The sequence below is a fragment of the Pyrgilauda ruficollis genome, unplaced genomic scaffold (assembly GCF_017590135.1).
Source record: "Pyrgilauda ruficollis isolate IOZ18807 unplaced genomic scaffold, ASM1759013v1 scaffold15, whole genome shotgun sequence".
In the NCBI taxonomy this organism is placed as follows: Eukaryota; Metazoa; Chordata; class Aves; order Passeriformes; family Passeridae; genus Pyrgilauda; species Pyrgilauda ruficollis.
Genome location: NW_024513654.1, coordinates 18,201,377 through 18,223,800, shown reverse-complemented (window position 1 = coordinate 18,223,800; position 22,424 = coordinate 18,201,377). Strand labels below are relative to the sequence as shown.

Genomic DNA, 22,424 nt, shown 5'->3' with positions numbered 1-22,424 from the left:
CATTCTGTGATAAACAAACGCTTTCCTGCTACTTGCAATTCTGGATGCATTTGTAAGGACATATGTGGGAGCTGTTAGCCGTTAAGATTTTTTTTTTTCTTCTTAGTAGACAGCATAATACTTGTATTTTATAACATGTTCAGGCTCTCATAAGCATTTGTAAAGTACTAATAAATTAAAGCTCCACAATAAATTCTATCATGCAAGCGCCAGATAACATCCCTCTTATCTAGAACATTAGTGTCTGAGGAACCTGAGAGATCCAAGAGCTGTGGGGTTGTTGCTAAAGAAAATCCAAAGAGGAAAAGATTGTAGTTGCTAGGAACTACTGTGGTGATATTCACTAACTATGAGTCTAATCTACAGCACAGTAAGAACATAATACAAATCCCCTGAGAACAGACCATTGCTAAGACGCAAGGAGGCAGAGAGCTATAACACTATCCTGATGAATATTCAAAAAGTCTGTCTGCAGTCTTGAATCAAGGTCTTCCACCACCTTCCTCAATACAACCATATCTGTTGTGAATAACTAGGATCACAAAGTGGAAAAATATCACACTGTCTTTAAGGCAGAGGACAACAAAACATAGAAATTAAATCATCCAACACAGATAGCTGGGTGTCAGCTGCAGAGCTCACAGTCTTGCTGTGGCTAGAACTGCTTGTGTTTAGGACTGTGCTCATGAAAGAGATGAAGATGCTACCATACACGTGCTGAGGGGTTACCATGCGGTTTCCTGAGTGTACACAACAGTGTAGCTCGCACTCTAAACTAAGAAATTTAGGATACTCAGATTATGCAGTTGGAGTATAAAACCAAAAAAATTGCAAGCCTTAGATATGAGGATCACTAGTGATTCACAAGACCAGTATAAATAGCACGTAACTGGTCTTGAATCCCTATTAAGAAAATATGGGGGTTATATAGAGGTTAATATAGCCACTGAGTCTGGCTGGCAGAGCATGGCTCTAATAATACCAAGGTTGTAGGTTTGATCCTTGTATGGGCCATTCATCTAAGAGTCAGACTTGATGATCCTTGTGGGTCTCTTCCAACTCAGAATATTCCATGAATTACTAGTCCAGAGTATAAAAACTAGTATTTCAATCTTCAGCACGTAGCCTAACCTTGAGCAGAGGCCAAGCACAATGTGGTCTATCAAAATGTGTTTCCCTGTCTCTTCTCAGTACTTCCAATTCAGCATGTGTCTGCTGCTGTGCTGATCATAGGGATTACACAGGAATAATCCAGGACCACATTTCAGCACAAGAGGAGTTTAGAAAGGCAGCAAAACAGAGTAATCCCCCACTGGCATCACTCCAAAGCAAGAAGCTATTACATGGATTAGCTTTACAGCAGAGGGGGAGTACCAATACTGCCATAAGCAATGGAGGTATCACTTCCATTTTTTACAAAGAGGCTTAAAGAGTACAAAAATTTTGCCCAGGGAAAACAGTATTTGTCAGAGTGCAAGAAAGCTCAGTGACCATTTTGAAGATAGGCAGAGGTGACATGAGCTATAAGGTGATTAAGGACTCTAGTGACTGAAAGGTGTGGTAGGACGAAAGAAAACAGCCTGCAGTCTTCACCCCCCTCAAACTGCAGCTGAAATGTTTCATTTGCAGCAGAAAGGTTTCCTAAGACAACAAGGTACAGCTCTGTAAAAGTGCTACCACAATCACTTCAGCCAGCCCTTAACGTGAAACATCAAGTGCCAGTTCCACAACTCTACTGTGGAACATCCTCATCTTCAGGCATCTCCCTGCACTCCTGTGGGTGTTCTGGAGCTCCATGGGCACTAAGGAGCGGCATACCTATGGCTGTACCACTGAACAGTCACCCCTCTACAGAAGATGAAGTCCATCAGATGTGGGTGCTTTAGGTGCAATAGGCATCAAGGTCAGCTGTGACATCAAACACAAAGCTCTAGCACCAGAGTTGACCTCAAAAGTGGAAGTACAAGCAAAAGGTTCTGTTGTGGCTCATTTTCAAGTGGCACTCTACAACTATTTTTTTCAACATTCAGTTCAGATTTTTCTGTTGAGTATTTGGAAGGGGTAACTGCTTAGCAAATTCTTTCACTTACTACAGACTACATGAAAAAATGTAAATTATTAAACCAAGATTTTTTTAAAAAAACATCCAATATGTATTTCAAATACCTTCCTAACAAACCTTTAAGTCTTATTTTTATATCAATCAAGAAGATTTTGAAATCTCAAGATGCTCATTCTCCAGCAAATTTTCTATCACATTTACAGACTTCAGCCATCAGGCAAGAGTGCTTAGCAGCCGTCCAAGTAAAACAGCAGTAAGTCAGGTTCAATTTGAGTAAGTCAGAGGGAATGAAGACTTGACAAGAACCAAAACTAGAGAAGAAATTTTGTTTTAGAAAAGAAATACATGCAATCTCAAAGAGCTATGAACATGAAGAGCCTAAGAACAGACACAGCTAAGAATCACGTTACTTTCAGTATCTCTGCTGATGGAGAAGAAAGGAGCACGCTTTGTGCATCATTTCACATTACTACTTGCTGTTTTTTCAACAAATTTTACATAGCAAACATTTGGTTTCAGGTGTAGTATCTGTAAATTGTCCTGGGTACAGGAATGTAAAAAAAAGCTTATGGGCTCCAAGGTAGTTAACACAATAGTGAAGGTGGGATGGACAGAGATGCTAGCTTGTTCGTATCAGTGACTCATCTGAAAGTACAATACAAAAAGCTGTGCAAATTGAAATATGAATCTCAGAGCCATAACAACCTGAGATGAGTCTCTCAGAAACTTTTTTGGAGTAATTCCCTACAGGAATTAAACTTTTTCTCAGAACAATTTTTTACTCTCTCCTAAACTACTTTAATGCCATGCTAATTCTACAAATCTAGAAAGTTCTCATCCAAAGTTAAAATCCAAAGATGACCAGAGATTTCAGAGAAGCTGAAAAGTAAAAGAAGGTTCCAAAACATCTCAGATGAATCCAACTCACGACAATAGTACAAGACTAGTAGCAAGATTTTGCTTATACATACACTTACCCATATCATCGTCAAATATGGATTTTTGTTCCACCTTCTTCTTGGTCTTCTTTTCTTTTGGTTTTGCAGTTAGATCCGCAAAAATATCAATGTTATCATCAAACAGGTTTGTCTCTGGCATTTTCTCTTTTGTTTTGGTCATTGGCTTAATTGCCTCAGTAGCAAATATATCATCCTTGGAGAAAAATAGAGAAAGATTTCATCAATCCACAACACACTTCAAAAGAATAGTCAAATTATCTGTACACAGCAGCTGAGATGTTTAGAAGACAGGGTTTCCTGGGCTCATCAGACAAAGGCTGAACTCAGCAATCTGAGAGGTCTTTGCCAACCTAACTAGCAAGAAGTTTGAGACCCTTGTCCTCAGGGGGGACTTGGCAGAAGTGCCTTAGTAGTGGATTATACACAGGTCAAGTACAGCACACAGAGGCCTATATCAAGTGTCCAACCCACCAATTTTATTCCTTTTTTAAAAGTGTTATTTACTTGCTGGGAATTGAACAGACAATAAGAACCAAATACCTTATTATTCTGAGCAAGGTATGTTGTCACAGCACATTCAGTGCATGCCAGCTCTGTGTTAAGGCTTCACCTTTTAAACTACTGCTGCTAGTTAGGGGATGAACAACCAAAGAAATAATTTCTATATCCCAGCAGTGGAGAGTTTATTTCACTCCCTTATCCTGCACACCCCATCCTGTTCAGAAGCCTCCATTAACTCTAAATTAGAGGAGTCTACATATGGACCTGGGGAAAAAACACAACGTGGCAGGTGCAGCTATTACCTCAAAGATATCTTGGGCAGTAGGGTCAACTGCTTGATGGACAGCAGATTTTAACTCCTTTTTTCCAGTTTTTTGAGAGGTGAAGAGAGAATCTTCCTCTTCCTCCAAAAAAGGTATAGGGCTGCTTTTTGTTGAAGATTTTTGTTGTACAGGCTGGAAGAGATCATTGCTGTCCTGATCACCCAGATCAGGCTTTTTCTCCCTGCCCTTTATGGGTTTGTTAGCCATACTGTCTGGCATTCCCTCCTTCAACTTTGATTGTGCAGCTGGTCTGGATGCTGAGCTGCTTGCAAAAAGGTCTTCAGATTCAAACAGATCATCCCCATTTTCTGTGGATTCTGGAGGAAGGAGTTTGCTTGTCCCAGCAGACATAACACTGCTGCGAGCTGGTAGTGACAAACTAGAGAGAAAGCCATTTTCCTTGGACTCTGCTTCAGCACCAAGAGGCTCCTTTATGTTCTCTACTGCTGACATCTGTTTTGGTAGAGAGAATTGTGACCCTTTAGTAGCATCCATCTCCTCATTCACTGCAGCCTCTTGGGCAGCCAGACGGCGCGCCATTCTGCTAGGGGGTCTGCGCTTCCCTGGAACCCTGATCCTGGTCTGCAAGGAAGGAGGAAAAGCAAAGCAGGGTCATACATAAGGAAAAAGCCCCACAGGACATTCAAGCTTGGAGTAGTTTGGAGAAAGATTTAGAAATATAACCCAGGATTTCTGATTTGCTGCCCTTAGTCATTCCACAGAGGTGGAACTGGTGTACAAAAGCAACAGCACTTGCAAATAGTCACAACAGGTCAGCAAGCCACTCTAGCCCCTTGGCTTTAGGTAATACCTCAGTCAGCCTGTTATGTTGCTAATCTAGGGGCTTTTACATTGCAGTTCAAGCCATGACTAATTGTATTTTCCACATAATTTCATTTTATGTATAGCCTATTGCAGTTAATTGCTGCTTTTAAGGAAGCCCCCTGCAAGTTTCCATTACAGCTTCTCCCCTATCCCACATGGACAGGATACATGGATAGGAAATGGATCATTCCAACCTCTTCTTCCCTTTTGTTAATTGCTTCATGCACTGTTCTTTGAAAGGGCAGGCAGAATGCTGGGCAGGTTGCTTTGTTCCAGCCATTGAAAAAAAAATGCATTTGACAGGATATATTTACACTCGAAAGGTTGAAGAAGCAATGATATGCCAAAATTACAGCACCTAACCTGAGCCACAAAAAGCATTCACTGTATAGTTACCAAGATGCTTCTTCTCAGATTACTTCTGTAAAAAAAATGCATCATTACTACACTAAAATGAACATTCAAGGTTGATAATATGCAGCTACAGGCAGTCTATTCTTTGCAGGCCTATCTATTTAAAAGTATCACAATAGAGAGCTTTGTATGTTGGAACATGCTGCTATTGGAAACAACTATGCCTACACAGTAATCCACCAGGCTGATACACAAGCTTCAAACCCATCTGTCATTAAGGGGTCATGACAGCCATGGTTGTTGGTGGCTGTTGCATCTTACCAAGTCATCTCTGCCACTCATCTAGCAATGAACAGCCTCATCAGCATTAGAAGAAGATAGAATCAAAGTTAAGATTTTAAGTTATCTTAAACTGCTGCTCTCAGGAAACCCGACAAACTTATAAAATCACAGGCACCTAGATGAAATCTTAACTACATGGCTGACACTTCCATTTTTTTAAGTCTTTAAGTCTTTAAGTAGAATATGCCTTTTGCAGTCCATAAAGTAGAAAGTGTGAGTGAAAAGCAAGTGAGTCAGGAGCCAGAGATTTGCCACGTCAAAAGCTGTAACACTTCTTTTTGTTTTCCTTTGTGTGAAAACAAACATTTCTTTTGAAAAAGAATTGAGAGTTACAGTTTAGGACAGCATGACATTTTTATCCACAGAGGAGGTAAAGGTCAACCTCCAGCAGTGATGTGTTCTGGATAGCTTGTCAAAGCAGCTGCCTCTAACCTGTTTTATAGTTAACCTAGCAAGACGTCTTTTTAGTATTTTTTTAGGTTGGTGTCTCCTGGGATAGGAGAAGATGTTATGCTAACATACCTTCAACCAATAGGGAAATCCAGTGTTTGGAAAAGGTACACATGTACTTTAAAAGGCACCGCTTTTAAAGCCCCTCACTGAGCCAAGTATAGGTGCTAAGCTAGACTTTCTCTTCAGTGATCCACGGAAGTGAGAGGGGATTAGATTTTCACACTCCCATTTAGATCAGATAAACCCCACTGTTAGCAGAACTTGCATACCAAAACAAACTCCTGCACGAGGACAGACTGTGTTTTTAATCCCCCTTCCTCTTATCCTAAATACCAAGGTTACCTTATTGGCACTGTGCAAGGTGTCTGCTTGCATGGGCTGATCAAAGCTGACGCCCAGCTCTTCATTGCTTCCTGCAGCAGAGAAGGCTTCACTGTTTTGCATCTCCTTGGGCTCATGTAATGGAGTGTCCAGCACTGGTAAGGGGGACTTGACATTGGAGACCTTAGGCATTGCACCAGGTAGTAAGGCTGAAGGGTTAATAGCTAAGCTAGTCTACAAAACAGAGACAACAAAAACATACACACAAAAAGAGATCACATTACTACTGCTCCAGAGCAGGCATGGCCCCCAGAGAAGCAGCAAGAACTAGTGTATCTCGGTATTCAAGTTCTACTTCTAAAGTACCTGGCTTTTCTCAGGCCTAAGAACTTGTGTCTCCCACAAGCTCTGTCTCACTAAAACTGTGGAGTGGTCAACACTATTATTCTGTGTAAGAGCTTCGGGAACAGCAGGGTCAAGTTATGCCAGACCAAACACCTATGCAGCTCAATATTCTGTCTGAGGAGACAATGGTTCTGACTTTGAATGGTACTGTGATATAGACAGTTATTAGTTGTTTTGTGTCAGAAGGGGGACATAACCATAGTCTTCCCTAAGAGTCTCTAAACATACTTAATAGTGCTAAGAACAAAACAGTTCAAAGAGGAGCCCACCCTCTGCCCCCCCAACATGAGTAAATAGTGCTGCTTAGAGTCAGGACTGAAACAGAAGGAGGAAATAATATCAAACATGCAATACAGAAAAAGCAATCAAAAATATGCCATCTGAAAAAAAAATAATGTTGCAAGAATAAGGTAAGGAAGCAATAAGATTTTGGTTCAGGGAAAGCTATCAGTGAGGCAAGGAAGATTTTCTCTTTTTTATTTTTTTGAAAGTTAAAGTGCCAGTAAAGTTAATTACTTGTAGCTTTCCAATCCGAGATGAAGGCTCTTTGGTTTTAATGGGAACAGGACCTGTAGATTTCTGCACAAAATTACATTGGATTAAACAAGTTGACAAGTTGTTATCAACCAGACCATAGTTTTCATTTTAATACATGTATAGAAAGCAGCTAATTGCTTACCAATTTCTTCTGAAGATACCTTGTTATCATCACATTCTACCATTAGAGCTATAGTCACTAAGTTTTCAGTTTTAGTTTCCCACATGCCATGGCCCCATCTTCATTACCACATTTCATTCACCTGTCCTTCCACCCAATAGTATAATTTGCCACGGTACCTGAACAACATTCATCTTCTCCAGGTCACTGCCATCACTAGGACAGCTAGGACAGCTGCCTTCTCTCTCCTTACTTATTCTGTCCCCTAAAATCCTCTGAAGCCATATCACCAGGCAATGATCTAACTTTTTTCTTTGTGATTGGCTGTAACAGGGCTACAGACTTCAAGGAAGCCCACATGGAAGCCAAGAGAACTTCAGAATTGTTCCACTCAGACTTCAAGAAAAACAGCTTCAGAGAAGTGAGTGTTCCTCTGAACAAAACCCTAGGCCAGTAGTGCTAGAAAGAAGACTACGCTAAAAGAGCAAGAGAAGCTGTTTGGTCTGAAGACTTGGGTCAATTCTAGGACTCAAGGAATGAATCAAATCAGCTAAGTTGCACTTCCCAGGGCTTGCTCTCCCTCAGTTTGTGGTCTGCAGGGTTCTGTGAGCTAGGTAATACTGCAGTTGGTATGACTGGGCAGTCAGAGCTCTTTCAGCTAGGTTGAAGTAACAGAGTTTGCGAGAGTTACAACACTAATTGGAAGGGCTTGAGAGCATGACAGAGGAATCCTATTATCTGAGGAGATTGTTCTCTACTTAATTGCATGTGGTGTTTAGCTTAGCCTGCTATAGGAATGGTTTCAGCCTGAGTTTGTCAGTAGCTACAAAAACCAGGGAGATGAGCCTGGATTCTAGACTTCAAGGAACACTTCACAAAAAGGGAAGACATGCTAATTACTAGCCCTACAGGCGTGCTCTGTGTTCTTCAGCCCAGGGGAGAAAAAACAACTCCCACTCCCTACAACAAAAAACTAATCTCGTACACATGAAAATCCATCAAGCAGCTTTGGTGAGACACAGACCAGAGTTCTGGTCCAGATCACCTCTCCCAGAGACTCTTGATTCTACAAGATTAAGACAACAGTCTTGTTTACTCATCATAAAGACTCCAACATAGAAGTCTCAACTGACAGAGATTTGTGCTACATGCCCTGATCTCCTTTCTGAGAAAGGCTATCTTTAAAGATCACATTCACCCCAAAAGACACTGGCACTTCAGAGAAGAAGAAATAACTCATTTTCAGTACAACTGGATGTAGGGTGTAGCTCTTCACTGCCATTTAACTTTTTAAAATGTGTGCCCAATGAATAAAACATCAATAACACTTAAACTTCTTGCTACTAACAATGCATCTGCTGATAAGCAGAGAAGTTTGGTTACACATGGCAGCCAGTAAATCCAGGCATTATTTTTCATCTTTCCAAGACACTTAAAACAGGATGATACATCTCCTTTTTCTTTGCATGCTGTTCAAGGCACAAGATTTAAGTACTTGCCTCTGTAGTTGCTGCCTTCAGAGTCTCATCTTGCTTGGCACTTAAAGCATTTTCTAAGTTACTGCTCACTGAAGAAGGGCCAACACTGGTCTGAAGAGTTTTCTTCTCGGCCATTTTCTGAAAGCATTATGGGCACAAGTCAACATGAATGGGGTAAAAAGCATGGTGTGCAGATCCAAAAAAAAACCAACCCCAAAACCCCAAAAGAACAAAAGCAAAAATCTTTAAAATCTTGCTTTTAACTGAACAGAAAACTATCCACATCTTTTGATCCTGCTGTACATAGTTGTATTTGGTTTGCATGGCCAGGTTTTGGTAGCAGTGGTGGGGAGCTACAAGGGTGGATTTTGTGAGAAACTGGTAGAAGCTTTCTCCATGTCTAGCAGTGCCAATCCCTGGTGGCTCCAAAGACGGATGTGATGCTGGCCAAGGCTGAGCCAATCAGAAGTAGTGGTAACCCCTCTGTTATAACATATTTAAGAAAAAAAAAAGTTATTGCACAAATATAATTGCAGCCAGAAAAGAGTGGGGTGAGAACACGTGAGAGGAACAGCCCTGCAGACACCAAGGTCAGTGCAGAAGGAGGGAGAGAAGGTGCTGCAGGCACCAGAGCTGAAATTTCCCTGCAGCCTGTGGTGAAGACCATGGTGAAGCAGCTGTGCCCCTGTAGCCTATGGAGATCCACACAGGTGCAGAAATTCACTCACAGCCTGTAGAGGACACCCAGCCAGTCTAGGTGGGTACCTGAGAGGAGGCTGGGAACCCATAGGAGGCCTGGCTCCTGGCAGGGACCTGCAGAATAATGGGAGAGGAGTCCACGGTGGAGCAGGTCTCCTGGCAGGACTTGTGACCCTGTAGGGGACCCAGGTCGGCACAGGCCATGCCCAAAGGACTGCATCCTGTGGAACAGTGACCCTGTGGGATGGACTTGGGTTGGGGAAGTTCATGGAGAACTGTCTCCTGTGGGAAGGACCCCATGCTGGACCAGGAGAAGGACTTCCCTCTCTGAGTAGTGGCAGAAACAAGATGTGATGAACTGACCTAAACTCCTATTTCCCATCTCCTTGCACCATGGGGAGGAGGAGGTAGAGCTGGGAAGGAGAGACAGATGGGAGAAAGGTGTTTTTAAGATATTATTTTACTTCTCATTATTCCACTCTGATTTTTCTAGAGATAACTTCAATTAATATCTCTAATTCAAATCTGTTTTGCCCGTGTCAGTATTTTGTGAGTGACCTCTCCCAGTCCTTATTTCAACTAATTTATGTAAAATATAAATTTGTTATATTTTCTCTCCCCTGTCCAGCTGCAGAGGGGAGTGAGGGAGGGGCTTTGGTGAGTGTGTGGCATCTTGCCAAGTTCAACTGACTACAACAATAGGCATTGACTTATGGCTCTGCAAAGCAGGGGCCTTCCATTCCTCCAGTCCACCTCAACCTTTGCTGTCTGTGCTAACAATTAATAACGAGAGTTTCAATAAACTTTCAAATGCATACATATTTCCTCGTGAACAAAACAGCAGAGAAAATGAAAGCACAACGCTAGCTAAGGAACTGTGCTATTTTTATGTTTTCAAGCAAACAGGCTCCATATATAGTATCCCAAGTGCTAATTACTTAAGACCACTCTGTCCAGAGTCCTCAGAGAAACTGTTTTCAGGAATTATTGCCAGTTTTCTAGCCTAACTTCCAGCTGTAGACATGAATACAGACTAAAGTAAAAGTTAGTTTCAATTTAATTGAGATAACTGTATTTAAAAGTAGCAGATTAAAATGTGTGTTAGGGCTTTGACCTCAGACCACCTGTAACACAGTCTAGTTCATTACTGCACCTACTCACCTTTTAAAAGCAATTGGGTGACCATGAGGATTTTGACACTGCACCATTACCTGAGATCAAACCAACCTGCAGAAACTTGAATTACACAACTCTTGGAGCATGGCTCATCAGTAATGCATAAAGCACAGGGAAGTAATATTAGCAAGTTAAGCAATTAAACAAAACAAACTCTACTACTCTGATTTCTGCTCAGGTGTGCTCTCTTACACCTAAGCCAGTCCCAGGTGTACACAAAAATAAATAGAATCCAATTCTTTCATCCCAACCTTGGGAGACCCAAGGCATCTGTTTGCTCCCTATGTCTTCAGGGTCACAATGACCATTTCTGTTCTCACAAAAAGATTTGAAAAGTCACTTAATTTCTTGTGGGTATACAAATGGAGAAAATCCCTTCCCTACACTTCTTTCCAAACTCTTTTATTTAAGCCATTTACAGTAGAAAAAAGGTACCGGAATGTTTGTTTTAGCGGTACTGAAGAGATCGTCCTCATCATCATCCCCAAAAAGCCCTCCACCAGGTGATGGCTTCAGGATACGTTTTGCAGACTAAAGAAACAAAAGATAAAGAAAAGATGTGTCACAGACCCAAAGCACATCTCTTTCAGCCCATGATGCCAGAATATAACTGACATTAGCATTTGGCCCTCCCTGGAAATCAGTGACTTCTAAGCTGTGTCCAAATGAGGAACATCAGTACACTGAACACCTCAAAGACTGATTTTAAACAGGAGGTTCAGAGGAGGGCTTTAAACTCACCACTGACTTCTTGGGACTGGCAAAGAGGTCAACATCTGGGTCATTGTCCTTCTGAAGTTTGTGACTGAAGAGAAGCTCTTCGTCTTGAAAGACCCCAGTGCTTTTGGGCCCAGTACTTTTCTCAGAAGCCTGGAAGGAGAGGAGAAAGGTCCATACAGTGAGAAACTCCCTCTGTGAGGAAGTTATTTGCCTCATGATAAGGCAGGTTACAATTCCCCTGAGGCTAAACTACAGCCCTGTACTGGTAACAAAAATACAACTTTAACTGCTGGTTATGTTTTATTTTGACCAAATTTGTAAAACTTACAATGTAAATATTTGTATTTACAGTTCAATTTAATGAGAAGACATTCAGCACAATATCTGTGTCTGCTGATCTAAGATCAAACTGCTACTATTTACTTGTAAAGCTTCCTTCAAGAGGAAAACAAAAATTTTTCAGTACGTTATCATGACTGTACAGTAAGGTTCATAGTCCAGGAAGACTTTTATGCCTCAGAAGTTTCAGCTAAGGATGCAGGACATGGTAGTGAAATGAAAAGAATCTCTTGGTCATCTTCCTAAGCAACATTTTCAAAGAATAATTAAAAAAAGATATTTTTTTTTTTTTTTTTTTAACAAAAGGCCTGTAAAGCTATTATTGTTGCTAGACTCTCTGTTCTTCTCCTGTGAAAGCAAGCAAACACCCACATGGAAGAACAGAACATACTGCCTTTGGCAAGGACTTGTACTTTCAAATTTGCTGCTGGGGGGGAAGACTGAAGTTACACATATCCCTCTCTAAGTCCTCCATTACCTGGCAAAGTAATGAGTATCAGCTCCAGCACCAAAACCAATGCCTGTGTATGATCGTGGTCATTGCAGGCACCCAGGTGCAAAGGCAAAGGCCCCACTCAAATGTCCAGGTAAAGGCCCATATCTGTGTTTCACCACTCATCTGTCTCTATTAAAACAATTAAAATTAAAGGACGCTTCCTCAGAGCATGACTGGATGTCCAGTACCATGACACCAGACACAAAATCCAGGCAGCGAGAGTGGTCATCGTAAGAATAAAGCTTGATTCTACCCATTGCTAGTCAAGTCTCCAGGAACCCCAAAGGGCTGCATAAATTTAATTTCCAGTACACCATTTTTCATCCATACACCCTCTCCTATGATTTTTACTTCTGTAATTTCTTTATTACATTCTCAGTCTCTGCACCAGCTTTAATTTAGTATCAAAAGCCAGGTCACATTTTTAGAGCACTAGAACTGCTGTTTATGCCCAGATATGTGAAAACCTAATGCACATCTAGAATCATCCACCCACAAAACACAAAGTAAGTTGAAATAAGCCAGAAAAGTAGTAGCACCTTTCAGATTTGCCTATCAAAAAGGTTAGGTTCATAAATTACCATTCTGTTTTTTGCATTTCAGCACCTTAATCACTTTGTAACTGCTATATTCTGACAGACGAGAACTTTGAAGGAAAGATGTGAATGGATTTCTATTTTTCCAAATTCTTAAGACAGATGTGGCTTCTTTCAGTCATCTCCCAGTGTGCTCCCCACAAAAAACCGAACACAGTATTCATTCACAAGTGGTAAACAAGGGCCCAAGCTAACAATCCATTTTAACTCAGAAGCTGGTCTAAACAGTGATTTCCCTCCAAGAGGCATCTATTCCATTAAGTTCCAAGGGCTTCTGAGTAAAGTGTACACAGCTTTCAGGACTGGCAGCTTACTTTACATGGTCACGCTAAGATGACAAAACCTTGTGGTACACTGTAGTATACAGTATATACCTTTTGACAGTACTTTAAACTTACAGAAAAAAATTCAGTACATTTGCATCAAGTAGAAACAAGAATATTGCCACAGATTCAAGGATATTGCTGTTGAAAATTCCAAGTGATGGTACACACTATATCAGAAAATCCAGACTAATAATACGGTAGCTGGAAGCTTTTTTAAAAAATGAACACACATACTTGAAAAAAATAAGTAAACATAGGATTAAGACAATTATTGCTGAACCTATGTCTGAAGGCATGTACCAAGCAGCAAACTGTAACAATGTAAAAAAAAAAAAAAAAAAGGGATAAACCACAAGGCTTAAAACTCCACATCCTTTTACTTCCTAGTGTCTTTGACCTTGAGGACTAACTGAAGAGTCAGTTCTGTAAAGCAAAAATCAAGTAGTTGCACCGAAACATCTGTACAGAAATGTAAACAAAACCTTGCCTAGAAAAGCAGAGATGGAAATACCATTTTGCAGTGTTCAAGAACATCCTTACACTCACCACAACAACTCCTTTCTGTGCATTTTTCATGCCATCATCATCTTCCAGTCTCTCCTCTTCTTCCTCCTCAAATAAGCTTAACACTTTCTTAGCTTGGCCTTTCACATCTTTCACCAGAGCTGGCGGTGATGTTGCAAACAGATCTGAATTGTCAGCTGGCTCTGAAGATATTACTGTAAAAGGCTCCACCAAAGGAAAAAAAAAGTAACACATCAGCCTGTTATTTATTTCAAGTTTGCCCAAAAACCCTGCTAGGCTTTCTTGGTTAAACACCAGCAGTAGTCAAGAGTTCTGCAATCATTACCAAGCACCAACCATACTCAAGTAATTTTTCCCAAGCAGACAGAATATTAATATGCAGGTTAGCAAGAGACAGTTGAGTTGAAAGAAAAGAACACACCTTCCAGCTCTGAAAGGAAGACAAATTTCCTCCTGTACCCTACCGCATGGCACTATTGATAAGCAGCTTCCTGCATAAGGTTTTCTCCTCATCTCTTCTGTCAGGTTGTGTGTGCACCACAAGGCTGCACCAACCAGCTTTGCCACTATCTCTGAGTTACCTAGCTCATACCACTTCGGATACTTTAGAGTGAACAGCACTACCAGAACCTTAACTGTGCTCAGGAAAAGTGTGAAGAGTAAGAACTGCAATGGAAATTCATCAGCTGGTAATTCCTCAACACTCAGTAAGACTATGCCTAAGATCAGTTCTGCTGAAACCTCTGCAATAATACACTCAATACTCATCAATACTGTTCTGTATCAGCATTGCCCAGCAGAAATTCACAATCCTGAAGGCCATAATAACACTCATCACTTTATAAATCATCACACATGGTGATGGTGAAACAAAGTTACTGAGCTTGAAGAAAAATCTATATATTAATATAGGCTATGTTTTAAGAGAAAGCTTTGTTCATGTACCCAACCCACTCTGGAGGGAAAATCAAAACAGATTCTGCCTACCTCCTTCCCCCCAAAAAACCCCAATCCCTCTCAAGGACATCAGTCAAGAAACAACTTTTAAATGCCATTTAATCAATTTGCTGTTTGACTGACAAGTGATTTAGCTAAATGGAAACAGAAGAACTCTTTCCTCCCATTCAGAAAAATATTTCCATGCCAGAGCAGCACTATTTAATTGTGTGTTTTTTAAACCGAATTTTTACCAAACTTCAGATTAATGTAAGAAAATCCCTCACTTTTTCCTTTGTTTGCTGCCCTGCAACATCTGTTCCTCGAGGCACAGGAGCTACTCCAGGCTCTTCTGAAGACCACAATGCATCTTCTACCTGCTTAGACTTCACTGTTCCATCTGGCAGATCTTCCTTTTCCTCCTTCTCTTCTTCATTAAAGGTAGGTGGTGCTTGTGCTGGTTTTACTTTCTCCTGCAAAATTAGGAGAATGTTGGCGACACAGCATTAGTGGTTATATATAAAAAGTGTATGCTGCTGTGGGATAGCAGAATCTCAGTTTGCCTACTGCAGAGGTGTAGGACACTGGCAACATACCTGACTTTTCCTGTTTTCCTCCCATGGGACATTTTGGTTTGTGACTTTTAATTTCCAGTATTATGAATTTTTGAATCTGGCTGAAGAGTGCCAGGAAGCATATGTACAGGAATCCCCACTACAGATACAGATCTATTAAACCCTTGCATCACATCCTCTCAATTCCAAAGCACAACCTGACAGGCAGTACATCATACAGAGGAAGCTTATAGCTTAGCCTAAGACAGAGGATGGCATGAGCACACCATAGGGAGGGCCAGCAGGAAGCCTATTTACACATCTCAATCATCATGGGTAGGGTAGCATGAAAGGTTAACCCTGGCTACTGAGTCAGCAGTAAGCTGTCTGTTCCTTTTAGTGTTATTTAATGGATGAGCTTTCAGAACATCCTTAGGAAGGGCTTTTAGCATAAACCAAACAAATTTAGGGTAAGTGGTCAAGAAAATTTTGAAGTCTATTAGGCTAATTGTATTAAGAGTGCACATGTAAGAGTTCAGTCTTCCCTGTTCCCATTCCCAATTTGCTAGAGTTAGCATTGTGTAAAGTGAGTTAGACTTATATTCAGTACCTAACAACGAAGACAGACTGTAAAATGACAAACTGTTCCATGTTATTTTTAAAAGAATGGGGAGTTACCACTGCAGCCTTAGCAGCTGAAGGAAGTAGCATCGATTGGGAGCTGAAGAATGATTCTCCATTAATATCATCATCTTCAAATAACAATGATGGCTTCTGTGGCTTTCTTTGGCTGCAGTGAGAGAAGGAAGAAAGTGGAAGATTCAGAGGCCATGCACTGCATCTGTTTAAACATCACTTAGGACCATCACTTGCAGCAAGTGTTCCCAGACACAGCACTTGGCTTCATCACTGTCCCAGTAATTCTAACACACACTTTCTTGTCTAAAGCTTTCTGCAGAAGGGGAGATAAAAAAAGGCCAAGAGGATTTAATATCACTGGCATAGAAATGGAAAGGGCAGTTCAGTGGTGGCAAAGAGAATGACCTGCCACAGACACAAAGAGCCCAGCACTGCCCCTTCCTACTCACATACCCCTACTTCCTCCTCAACAACAGCACCAGGAACCAACACCTGCAATATGCCTGGGTCCATCTGGTTTTGGAAGGGCTGCTGGGCCATTCTGAATAAATGCCTCCCCAGTCCCCTCCCAGGACTGTCACCTCTCTTTAGTGATTGCAAATAAATCCTCCTCATCCTCTTCCTCAAAGAGGCTTGTTGTCTTCACATCTTTAGCCTGACTGACAGTGCTAGCTGGTTTTGCAGGGTCTTCTTTTCGGCCATCCTCAGAAGGCAGTTGAGCTGGCTTGGAGACATTCCAGTGTTCCTTAAAAAGAAGTAACAAGTTTTCTTTTGTCTTGGTCAAAGCCACTTTGCAATCTTCTTTATAAGGAACACTTCATCATCTTGGCAGTCCTTTCATCTCTCTACTAGCGTACTTAGCTGCCTGCATTTTAGCCACTGTAATCTGGCATTGCTCAGGCTTTGCAAAGGGCCTGGTCACCTTCTGGCACACAGTATTAATCCAGCAAAATACAGTACACACATTTTGTTACAGCTGCTCTTGACAACTGAGGTCAGTGTCAACTACAGTGTCACAAGCATAGGGTCACTCAGTAGAACCTGACTGGAGTCACTTAAATAGTTAGCAAGTTTGATGTATGGGAAAACAAGAAAAAAGAGAAAAACCCCACCACATATACACCCAAGACACCTCTACTGGAGTGCTCAATGCTGTACTTACTTCCTTCACCTGTTCTCCCCCAGGCACCCACCTCCACCCACAGACAAGATACTTCTGCCTTGTTTGTTTTGCTATTCCCAGCATTTCAAGTGGTTTTCCCCAGTTTCCCACCTTTGTTTGTCCTCTTTGTGAAAGGGACTAAGGCATGACAAAATGTGAACTTGGTTTATTCTACATTAAGATAAAAATGCATCTAAAGATATTACTGTTGTCTACTAAACAAGCAATTACAGGACAAGTAATAAAGTCTATGCAACAGAGTAATTTTGAGAGGCAGGAGGACTAAGAAGAGTCTGGATCCTGTTCATATGAGCTAATTCAGAGGTTTCCAGACAAGTTTTTAATTTTGAAGTTTTTAATTTACTTTAGTGCCTCTGGCTTTCATTTAAGATGGAGGACAATACCTAGCCCATCCCTAGAAGAGGGCTGCTCTATGGGAAGCCTAATTATTTATGTATCATTTTCCCATCCCTAGATTTAAAAAAGCAAAACAGCCAAACAAAGAAAAAAGCCACCAAAACTTAAGCAAATAAAAATTCCAATAAACAAAACCACATACAAAAGAAACCCACCTCAAAACAAAGAAAACCTCAATACATACTATCTAGAACTGCTAAACTTTCCTTACAGAATTTAAAGCAGTAAGAAAAAACTTATTTTCTCTTTTAGTGTTTTTAAGTCAGATTTGTTGGCAACAGTCTTCACTTGCTATCAAACCTTCTATAAATTACATTGAAAATACTGATTTTCTCTTCCACATGACTTCTACTACCTAAGTAGTGAAGGTACTGTGAAAATTTGCATCAAGGATCAGCCTCCTTCGCTGTAAAAAAGTCAAGGGATTGGGGTAGGTATGGCATGTGGACACAGCAGAGTTGGTCTGTGGTTCCCTTCTCAAAAGTTTTATGCTTTGCTCAGCACAAAGCCCAGTAACCACTTTCAACCAAATCTCACTCATCAGTACCTCCTCATCACTGCTGAACAATAAGCTGGAAGCTTTCTTGAGATGCCCTGACTGTTTTGCTCTCTCTTCTGGGGGCTTTTCCTGGTGCTTCTTGGCAGGTCCCACACCAAAGAGATCCTTAAAACAACATAAAATATAGCATTATAAAAAAAATCAAAAGCCAAAGCCACAATGAAAAGCTCATTGAGAAGTCCTCAGCACACAAGATACTGTTGTCATCCACTTCTCATGTAAGTAGGATACAGAAATGGTGTTTTTTGAAGATAATTTCAATTTTAACACCATATTCTCTTACAAGGAATTCTACACATACAGCATTTGATAGCCTGTTAGCACATAGCCTGGCTCACAGATTCTCCATCACAAAATGTGACCAGCAGCCAAAAACTACCACTTGGCAAATTCTGAAGTACAGCAGCCAACAAAATGGGCCACTGTCTCTAAACTGTATAATGAAATGGAGAATGAATCCTATTCTGAAGACAGGCATTAAGTGAGCTAAACAACTACCGCTGGGTAAAAAGATTAAAAAAGCACACCCTAATTCAAATTTTTTAAGGTTTTTGCATAAACTTGTGTTCTGACCTCTCTTTCCATACTAGCAGTCATGATTCTTACACATTAAAGAATGATAAAAAAGGAATTCAACAGCCATGACAAGAGAAGCAACAAGTCAATCATGTGACAGATACCACAGGTTTAGGATAAAACAACTTCTTGAAGCTCATATTTGTTCTACTGCTCAGTGTTCTCTAGTCATATCAGTCAGAGGGATAATATCCTTCATGCTTAGGTCCAGAGGTGAAATGCACTGACTACCAACTACTTAAAAGACCTCAAGAACTTGCAGGACTCCCCACTCCCACTCTTCTCCACAGTGCTGTCCACATGCTCAGAACTGCTGCACAATGCAAGAGAAATTTAGTGCTCCATTTGCAAGTCCAGCGTTGTAAATTTCTGAATATTTCCTGCTGCTTTTGCAACAGCCTGTGCAGGTGGGTTCCCCCACACAAGCAGTATCAGGAAACGGTACTTACCTCTTCATCATCATCAAATAAGGAAAGTGGAGCTTTTGTCATGGACTTGCTGGTGGGGAGAGATGTAGCTTTGGACTTCACAGGTTTACTTGATGAAAACAAATCCTGTGCAAACCAAAGAAATGTCACTTTGCAAAGCAAGGCCATATGTTTAAGAACTCTAAAGGGGATATTCATGTTTTTCCTTATAAAAAAAGATGTTTAGAATGTCTGTGAAGTAGTGGATGCCTTATCTGATGTACCAATCACTTCCAACTGCACAGGGATTTTCCTCATCTTTGCAGGTTAATTGCTAGCTGAAAGCCAAAATGAAACATATGCAGTCTTTAATGATTCTTACTCTTAATTTGCTGCTCCTTCCTGTCTTCAGGCTTTTAATTTATGTCTGTGTGTACCACTAATGTTTAACTCCCTGAAGACAGGGAAAACAATCAGCTTTCACTCTTGGAGCAAGAAGGAACTTTGAGAACAGCTGAGAGTACGTGCATGTACGTCAGATTTCCCAATCCTACAAAATGCATAAAGAGTCCCCAGGTACGAGTGGACTGAAGTCAGGATGACTGAGATTCCAAGGATTTCTGTAGGGATTTTCTGTAGGAATTCCTCAAAGAAATACTCACTTCAGCATCCTCCTCATCAGAGAAAAGGCCCCTCTGTTTTCTTGGAGGCGTTTCAGACAAAGGTTTGAAGTCCTCCCCTGAAGACATTTGACTCTTTAGGACAAAAAAGACTGCATCAGCACCCATTTAGATTCAGTGAGGGCTGACACATCTATGACACATCTTTTTGCAGTAGCCAGGAGGGGGCGTGGCCAGGACCCAGAAGTTATTTTATACCACCTCATGTCATTGCTAGGGACAGGGGGAAGGGAATCTCTTCCAGGGAGAAGCACTCTCTCTGAGGCAGCTCAGTGTGGCAGAAGCAGAGGGACCATTTGCCTCTTTTTTGTACCTTCTGTCATCAGCATTGCTGCTGTTGCTGTTTGCTTTCTTATCTCTTTGCTGTTTCAAGTAAATTGGTTTAATCTCAACCCCTGATCTTTACCTTTTGTGCCTTGAATTCCCCTTTTCAGCCCTCCCCAGGGAGAGAGGGGTGGGCACTAAACTGGGAAGTACCTTTCCTAAATGGTGACAGATCCCCAGATCCCTGCTAAGAGGAAAGCTGATGGCAAAATCCCAGCAGCTGAAGGGACAGAAGCCAAGCTTGTCACCCATGGGCTGAAGTCCAAAACTCATGTGCTATGCACAAGTAACTTGCAGGTCTTACCACAGGCCTCCTCTCTGCCACACCACTCTTCTCAGCAGAAGAATGTATGCAGCAACTCATGCCAGCCCTCAGAAGCTAAAGCAAAATGTTTCTTTTAACAAGCTGTGTTTCATAAAGGACAAGGGCAGTTTGTGCCAGCCATCATTTCCTGTATTATCACAGCACAGTCCCAGCCTGCCACCAGCTATATTGCCATTAAACTTAGAACAATCCCAGATCCAAGCACTACTGTCATAAAGCTGGGAATATAAAACAGCCCTCTCTTCCTGACTGAGCGGGAGGAGTGCTGCTGAATCAGTCATCATCTGCTTCCCTAGGAAAGCCCAGTGCTGTGAGATCCCTCTCACTACTCCTGCTTCACTGAGCATGGATTCTCTTGCACTGCAGCAGAAATAGAAGCTGGCTTTGGCCCCTGTGCTCAGGTGCTTCTCATAGGACAATGTGGAGAAGGTGCTACAGCAATTTGCATTAGATATCCCCAGCACTGTACCTCTCAGTCCAGAAGAGTCCCTGCAGCTAATTATGTTCAAATACTCATTGGATGAAACGTATAAAATGAGTATATACAGTATCTACTACAGAAACAAAGAGCATTACTACTTTCCTGAAGGTACTGTTCTGAAAGTGGAGTGGGTATTAGGAGGTTCTCCTAACTCTCTCACATAAATATGCATGTGCTCAGTATCATGTTCAGAGCTTTCTACAACTCAGAGGAGTTTTCATCTGAAAAAACTAAACACCCCAAGTTTTGTAAATGCGTAGGTAGAACCTCCTCTCCCTTCACACACACAAGCTGTAGGTTACCAGTTAAGTTGCTGTCAGTGGCTGGTGGAAAAGCAGACAATTTCTGCAGCACAGAACTGTAACACCAAAGGTTTGCAACTCAGGCTAGTTTCATTTCAGCCATGAAATTCATAAACATTTTTTATTATCAGAGGCTTTTCATTTTGCTCTCATTTAAATACCGCCTTAATAAGATTCTTTCAATCAATGCCCACACAAATAAAAATCTCAAATAAACCCCAAGTTTAAAAGGCAAAAGGCATTTAAGGACCACTGAAGCACTAAATTATGGAAGACCCTATGAACCTAGACCTATTTCATAAATATATCACTTTCATAGTGTTATATATAGAGACTGCTTCAACTGCACTAGAAACTCTTCCTAAAACCTCAGCTAAACAATCCATTTATATGCCATTACCTTTTTTTCCACAATTGCCTCCCTATGGCTTTCCGTTTCTTTAGTTGTGCCAGCAACCACAGACGGAATGGCAGGCTTCTCCTGGAATAAATCACCTTCTTCATCATCATCAAATAGGTCAGCTGTGGACTTGACTACATAAAGAGACAAAACCAACAGGGACTGAGGAATACAGAACAGAAGATAAGAGTCTCAAAAGATACCATACTGTTTAACGATGACCAATATCCGAAGTCTTTGAGAGAAAAAGCCAGACAAGATCCCAAAGTGAAACACCACTTACCTGAAAGCACTGGTGACCGAATATGCAGTGAAGCAGCTGAGCCAGCTGGCACCTCCAAAGGCAGTGTTTTGTATTGGCTTAGCACAGGCCTAGACCCTGCTAATAGGGAATGCTGGGCACAAAGATTCAAGGCTGTGTGAATAAAGCCTGTACCAATTCCCTGACTCAAGTCCAGATACTGCTCTAGTGGTAGAAGGAGCATGCTTAGAGAGAAGTCAGGGGAGAGCATGTACAAACAAACCAGCCCCATGTCACTGATGAAAAGAATTACCAATGACAAAAAACCCCTCTACAACAGAACACCAAAAATCAACCAAACCACAACCTCCCAAAACCCAAGCAGAAGTCGCAGTGATGAAGGTCTGAATTTTATAACCCACTGGTTCCTACCAGTTTGAATTTTGATGACCTTCAGTGTTTAATCTTTCACCACAAACATTTAGAGGTACCTGGATCTGGAGGCTTTTTAGTTGCTTATACAAAGAAGTCATCATCATCATCATCATTATCAAATAGAACAACTTTCCCAGGTTGTTTTGGAGTTTTTTCTGTGCTCCGTGCTGCAGATTTCTTGTCTTTTTCCCCAATTACAGTGGAACTAAACACATCATTTCCTCCTGCAGGTCAGATGGGGGCAGAATAAAAATCAAAATAACATTGCCAGAGTTACCAAAAAGCTGAATTGCCATAGTAAGTGACATCAGGTATAGTTTCCATCTCAGCAACTTTTAAGGCGCTCCTGCAACAGTGCCACATCAAAAGCATTAGCTAGACACATTCTGATAAAGCCAAGTCACACACAGCCCCTCACTCTCACTGCA

General features: G+C 41.2%; 1 protein-coding gene across 1 annotated transcript in view; it reads right to left on the bottom strand.

The window, feature by feature from the left end:
- The window catches only part of LOC121350117 (WASH complex subunit 2A-like), a 35,540-nt gene that overhangs the window by 586 nt on the left and 12,530 nt on the right, over nucleotides 1-22,424 (bottom strand). Inside the window, 16 exon segments of the mRNA XM_041461154.1 lie at nucleotides 3,040-3,214; nucleotides 3,825-4,427; nucleotides 6,162-6,374; nucleotides 7,062-7,124; nucleotides 8,703-8,819; nucleotides 10,992-11,087; nucleotides 11,298-11,426; nucleotides 13,580-13,762; nucleotides 14,782-14,967; nucleotides 15,727-15,838; nucleotides 16,269-16,432; nucleotides 17,814-17,930; nucleotides 18,851-18,955; nucleotides 19,471-19,563; nucleotides 21,321-21,454; nucleotides 22,053-22,220. Of these exon segments, the coding sequence (XP_041317088.1) occupies nucleotides 3,040-3,214; nucleotides 3,825-4,427; nucleotides 6,162-6,374; nucleotides 7,062-7,124; nucleotides 8,703-8,819; nucleotides 10,992-11,087; nucleotides 11,298-11,426; nucleotides 13,580-13,762; nucleotides 14,782-14,967; nucleotides 15,727-15,838; nucleotides 16,269-16,432; nucleotides 17,814-17,930; nucleotides 18,851-18,955; nucleotides 19,471-19,563; nucleotides 21,321-21,454; nucleotides 22,053-22,220 (2,658 nt within the window).